This window comes from Camelina sativa, chromosome 16 (assembly GCF_000633955.1).
Source record: "Camelina sativa cultivar DH55 chromosome 16, Cs, whole genome shotgun sequence".
Lineage (NCBI taxonomy): Eukaryota > Viridiplantae > Streptophyta > Magnoliopsida > Brassicales > Brassicaceae > Camelina > Camelina sativa.
The window spans coordinates 842,438-848,437 of record NC_025700.1 but is presented as its reverse complement, the minus strand read 5'-3'; the positions used below and the strand labels follow the sequence as shown (position 1 = coordinate 848,437).

At 37.2% G+C, this 6,000-nt stretch overlaps 3 protein-coding genes across 3 annotated transcripts; all 3 read right to left on the bottom strand.

Moving 5' to 3' along the window:
- Positions 1,247–1,950, bottom strand: LOC109129421. The gene is made up of 2 exons (XM_019237647.1): positions 1,913–1,950; positions 1,247–1,727 (listed from the first exon to the last, which is right to left on the bottom strand). The coding sequence occupies exons 1-2, from the start codon at positions 1,948–1,950 to the stop codon at positions 1,514–1,516; spliced, it is 252 nt and encodes an 83-aa protein (XP_019093192.1). The 3' UTR covers positions 1,247–1,513.
- LOC104749120 lies at positions 1,737–2,543 on the bottom strand. Its single transcript, XM_010470695.2, has one exon. The coding sequence runs from the start codon at positions 2,317–2,319 to the stop codon at positions 1,966–1,968; it is 354 nt and encodes a 117-aa protein (XP_010468997.1). The 5' UTR covers positions 2,320–2,543; the 3' UTR covers positions 1,737–1,965.
- Positions 2,612–4,677, bottom strand: LOC104749118 (O-methyltransferase MdmC). Its single transcript, XM_010470694.2, has 9 exons — positions 4,333–4,677; positions 4,180–4,233; positions 3,930–4,013; positions 3,708–3,833; positions 3,468–3,535; positions 3,311–3,380; positions 3,171–3,236; positions 3,006–3,083; positions 2,612–2,918 (listed from the first exon to the last, which is right to left on the bottom strand). Exons 1-9 carry the CDS (start codon positions 4,579–4,581, stop codon positions 2,877–2,879), a joined length of 837 nt encoding a protein of 278 aa, XP_010468996.1. The 5' UTR covers positions 4,582–4,677; the 3' UTR covers positions 2,612–2,876.

Genomic DNA, 6,000 nt, shown 5'->3' with positions numbered 1-6,000 from the left:
AAATAAATATTTGGAGAAAAAAACGGTAAAAATATTTAAATCCTTAAAACTAAATCCCTAACATAATGTATTTAGCCATCAAGTCTCTCTAGTTATCTCATTAGACGTTTAGAAGCCATTTTAATCAGACCCGTTCGTCAACACTAACTCTTGTTTAGCCATGCTAATGATCTAGACATGGTGTGATTTTGACGTTGATCAAGCCACGGTCTTGTTGTATTAAACTAATGATTCTCAATTGATTGAGTTCAAACTTATATATAGTCCTAGCTAGAACCAACACTTTTTTTTATTTTATCGTTGACAACTTCTCCCTGCCTATATGTTCTTCGCCGGCCATCCCTTCCAGGCTTCCACCACCTCATTCGAGCATCGTCCTTTCGTAGTGCTTGTCGAGCGTCACATACAATTTCGATTAAGGATCTCTTGTCTAATTAAAACAACACCTCAACACCGATTAGTTTAAACGGGAAGTTAATTAACGGTCAATAAGAGTTAGAATAATGGCTATTGTCGACTAATGTTATAAACTAACCTTGTTTGTACAACGCACAGTACGGAATGTATTCCTTATTGGGCATTTTTGTGTTACCAAATTCATACAGTGACATAAATTAATGATTTCTTTTGCTTTTTATATTAAAAAGAAACCGTAAATCGTTCCATTGTCTCGAGTGCTACTAACTCAGTAATCAGAACCAAAATTCGAAATTCGAATATCCAAGATCAGGAATTTGGTTTAAATTTTCTATAACACTACTAACTCAATCGTCCGGATAAAGTTCTCGTAATACCACGTTCAGAAGGTTGTAAAATCATGAGATTTCACTATAATAGCTCGGGTGCATTGACGTTGATCGAGGGTGGGATAAAGTTAAACACCAGTGAACCACACACCAATTGGGACAAATGACTTTCCAAAACCACAAACTTTGATTCAATAATTAGTTACTATGTTTTAGATTACATACTCGGTTAGGAGTCAATTTACCAGTGCGAAAGGGAGCTAAGCAACTATTCAAAACAACTGTAAGAAAAGCCTTCAATCAAAACCGATAATCTGAAACATCTTGTTGGAGTTAGAGAAGGTAAGTTGAACAATCATGCCTACAACTTGAAACCTTTATATGCTCAACCTCCATGGAGAAGGTCTCAAACCAATACTACTACCAATTTGCAGATCCATCAAGTATCTACTTGAAAACAAACCAAACGAAGAAGATATCTAAAGTAAACACTCATCCTCTAAAGGAAACCAAAATGAACTTTGATAGGTGTTGAAAGTATTAAGCATCTGTCTGATCATATCTTGATATAATGAATTTGAAACAGAATCAATTACATATTTATATATAGCACACAAAGCAAAACAATACTCAACATTACACATACAAAACTCAGGACGTGTGACATCTATCTCAAGGCACATATGCTCTGTAAAGTGATGACTAAAAAGTTACAAAGAAATAAGATCAATTCCATTCCCTAACTCCGCCATGAACTCTCAAGAAGATCAGAAGACACCAACGAGAAGAGAGAGCCCGAGCAAGAAAAGCCAAACAATATGAATCAATAACAAAGCTTGCCCTGGAACAGAAGCACTTCCAGCATTACCTGTGTCACAAGCTCCTGTTTTGACTACACGGGCGCCGTGACAAGCTGCGTCAGGACAACCGCACCAGTACGTTACTCCATCGGCTCCACATACCGGATCCGCCCGGAAACAGTTAATTGGNTATTAAGCATCTGTCTGATCATATCTTGATATAATGAATTTGAAACAGAATCAATTACATATTTATATATAGCACACAAAGCAAAACAATACTCAACATTACACATACAAAACTCAGGACGTGTGACATCTATCTCAAGGCACATATGCTCTGTAAAGTGATGACTAAAAAGTTACAAAGAAATAAGATCAATTCCATTCCCTAACTCCGCCATGAACTCTCAAGAAGATCAGAAGACACCAACGAGAAGAGAGAGCCCGAGCAAGAAAAGCCAAACAATATGAATCAATAACAAAGCTTGCCCTGGAACAGAAGCACTTCCAGCATTACCTGTGTCACAAGCTCCTGTTTTGACTACACGAGCGCCGTGACAAGCTGCGTCAGGACAACCGCACCAGTACGTTACTCCATCGGCTCCACATACCGGATCCGCCCGGAAACAGTTAATTGGGCATCCACCCGGATCAGAACCCCCGGGGCACACGCCGCCGCCGGATCTGTCTGGGAGATCATCGGCGGCTTGTAAACCGATCAAGCAGAAAGCTAAGAAAAGGAAAGGAATGCTCAGTGATAACGAAGGCATCACGTGAAATCGATCGAATTGATGATGATGATGATGATGATGATGATGATGATGAGAGAGTTTCTCAAACCCAGAAATCTAATCCTCCAGAAGAACCCTAGAGATTCGTAGTGAAAGGAGTAGAAAGTTCTGATTCGAATGATTGAAACCCTAATTTCATGAGATTTGGGGATTTTTCTTAAGAGAGTTTGCGTAACCGTGTTGTTTTGAATTGGTGGTACAGCTGGTCCGCCCACCGAGTAAAGCATATTATAGAGACTACACGCCGTTTTTTTATAACCATTAAACATCATGTCGTTTATTTCGAGGTTGTATTGATTCTTGTTCACCAATTTCTGTTACAGTATTACAGTATCAAATTACAGCGAAGGAGAAACACTTCTGAATAAGAAGAACACATTCAGCTACTGAAGTTACATATTAAAACCTGAAACTTTAAACCACACATACAACAAGAACAATAATATACAGTATCACGGCTTCATCAATCCTTTCATGTTTAAAAACTTCTCTCTTGGATCAGGTTTACTGTGACTCAAGTGGGTTCTTCCTGATGATTATCTCTTGCGGCATATCGTCATGCCATCCCCGATTGGTACCTAATGCGCAAAGAAAGGTGAAAAACTGAAGAGCTCGTTGTGTTTGGACTTGGGAGCAAAAAGTGATAGAATCAAGAAAACACTAACCATACTGATGCTTATACGTTTATCATCCATTAACTTCTTGTTGAAATTCCTAATGCTGATGGTCTTTGCATCATTCACCTGTTGATTTATCGATATGTAAATTATGATATTTCTTCTTATTCGAGAAGCTTTTAGAGCATGGTTGTGTTTGTGTAAGATGCATACCATAGGATCCGCAACTCGTCCATGCCAAAGAACATTATCCATCACAATGACTCCACCAACTCTGACCTGCGCCAGCAGAGATAACCGCTAAAGCTAACTTGGCCACTATGGAAAGAGACTAGTATTATTCATCATCTTACAAGTTGAAGAAGCAATTCGAAGTAGTCTTGATACATCCTCTTATCAGCATCGACAAATGCAAAGTCATAGCTGCAAGCAATAAAAGCTAAAACTTAGGCAATCGTTTAAAATAGAGCCACCCTCAATGTTACAATGAAAGACGCTTAATGTATATACCTGGATCCTTCACCGTTCTGAATCATGGATTTCAATGATTCAGCTGCAAGACCATGTTTCACATTAACCTGACTAGAGTTAACAAATAAAAGAATCATACAGTTGTTCGTAATGTTCTTGTGGGCTGACGTTGTAATAAGATACAAGCAGTAACTAAAAACAGCAAACGAAAAAGTAGAAAACAGTAATGTTTCGTGCCATACAAAAGCATTGAATTTCGCAACAGTTGAATGGCCTCACCTTGTGAGAGACACCAGCAAGGTCGTAGTACCTCTTAGCAACTTCAAGAGAGTTCGAATCTCTATCACAGGCAACAAGACACCCTGATTCTGGTAGAACTAACGCCACAGCCAATGAAGAATACCCCTGTCAAAAACCACAAGCTCAACAACATTCTCACAAGGGACGACACAAAGCCAAAGTAACAATGCTCAGGAAACTCATAGGAAGAAGATAAAACACCGTGTAAACTCCAACTTCAATACATCTTTCTGCTCCAAGAATCTGTACAAGCATTGCAAGCAATTGTGCTTGATCAGGCGACACCTACAGCCAAACTCAAATGCAATTTACTACAAAATTAGCTCAGTAGTGTCAAGAACAAAAACAATATATAGTCCATTCTTTTTAGAAGCTACTTACAAATTTCTAACAAATAGCATAAACTAGAGCTGAATCCAGAAGAAGAACCCTAATCCAGTGAAATTGTTACCTGCATTTGACTACCTCGCATTTTGGAAGTCTCTTCCCGGAGTTGCCTCAAAATCTAAAACACAATCAAGCAAGACACCAGATAACAAGTTTAAGCTCTCTACATATATGAGAAACGGAAGACGATAAACCCAAATAAGAGTTTTACACACACCTTAGGCTCACGTACGTTGGAGATGACATAGTCGTAAAGGCGAGGAGTGAGACTGATGACCTGTTTGTTACCGTACTTGTCGTCATCCGCCACAACAACAAAAGGATTTGCCACCGTCGAGCAGTTCCCGATTAGCCGACGGCTGAATTTCAAATTCCTGACGACGGAGACCGTTGGCCGGTTAAGTAAAGTATCGGCCGTTCTACATACCGAAATCGAACAGCGATTCAGAGCTAAACCGGTCGCCATCTTCTGCTCCCCCCCCCCAACACCCAAAACGTAAATCTATCTGCGTCTGCTCCAATCAAACGGGTCGGGTCAAAACGATGTTGAAACGGGTCGATGGTGTATATTGAAAAGATAAAAATAATTTTACTAAATTAGGAGAATTTGCATATGAACCCCTTAGTATTTAAAACATTTCACAGGTGGAGTGTGAACTGTTATTTTTAATCAAATAACCCTTGTATTTTGGAAACAAACTAAAGGTTTGAATGGTAACTGCGGTCAGGACGGCCAAATTCGTCTGCAATCTGGACCACTCTATTTTTAGGGCGGACTACAGACCGCTGCGGACCAATTCTATTTGTATACAAAAGTGGTCCACAGTTGGTCCGGAACGATCTTCCAAATCATAGGAGATAATTTAACAGGTTCATAACACAAATATTTAAATAATACTGATTGCTCGATTCTTCATTTGATCACAGGTTTAATTTGTTAATGATCTACATGACTAGATTGACACTTTGTTAATGACTAAACTAGAAACTAAAATTTTAAAAAAAAGAAGAAGAGGACAAAGACAAAAAGCTTTGTGAACCACATATTGAAGTCCACGAGAATCGCATTTGAAATTAAAACAATCAATCAATTCGATGTGACCTGACAGGTTTCAATTATTTAAACATGTTCTATATGTCATACACACTTAAGTTGTTGACATGTTCTCTTTAAATGTATTATTAAAAGATACTACTACTGCGCCAGAAAATAATAATAATAATAATGTTATATAACGACATTTGGGTAAAATACTACTATTTCCTAGCTAGCTATGCTATATACAATTATACATGTTTTTAATTGAACTAATTTATTAGTTTTATAATCTTTTACTATTATTGTTGTAACTCTTTTAAATATAAACAAAACCGATCAGTTTAGTTCAATTTTTATGTGATATTATGACGATTGTTGGAACTAATAAAAGAAGTTACAAATTTGCTTTTTTTTTAGCACGGTGCGATCAATGATAATGAGTATATTCTTTTAGTTACTACTACAGTGACATCTCATTTTCTTTTACATTTGTTACCACACGTCTCTATTAGTCGAAACCTTATTGGAATGTCCCTTGTCAACTGTGTTGTTGTTGTTAACTTATTTAATAAATGACCGAAGAGTAAAATAAACAATTTCCTTAGACCGTGTTTAATGCGCGTGTCGTCTTTGTTTATTATTCTTACCAATATTTTTGTTTTTTTGTTTTTTCTTTTTTTTCTTGTTAAAACTCTTACCNTATTATTAAAAGATTTACTACTACTGCGCCAGAAAATAATAATAATGTTATATAGCGACATTTGGGTACAATAGTAAAATACTACTGTATTTACTAGCTAGCTATGCTATATACATGTTTTTAATTGAACTAAATTATTAGTTTTA

What these genes read in the sequence shown, in the direction of transcription:
- LOC104749120 (XM_010470695.2), bottom strand. Translation starts at nt 2,319, where the DNA reads ATGCCTTCGTTATCACTGAGCATTCCTTTCCTTTTCTTAGCTTTCTGC.
- LOC109129421 (XM_019237647.1), bottom strand. Translation starts at nt 1,950, where the DNA reads ATGGCGGAGTTAGGGAATGGAATTGATCTTATTTCTTT.
- LOC104749118 (XM_010470694.2), bottom strand. Translation starts at nt 4,581, where the DNA reads ATGGCGACCGGTTTAGCTCTGAATCGCTGTTCGATTTCGGTATGTAGA. An exon ending in TTGCTGGTGTCTCTCACAAG is followed by an intron (nt 3,536 to 3,707) that starts GTGAGGCCATTC and finishes AACTCTAGTCAG; the next exon opens with GTTAATGTGAAACATGGTCT. An exon ending in CAGAACGGTGAAGGATCCAG is followed by an intron (nt 3,381 to 3,467) that starts GTATATACATTA and finishes TATTGCTTGCAG; the next exon opens with CTATGACTTTGCATTTGTCG.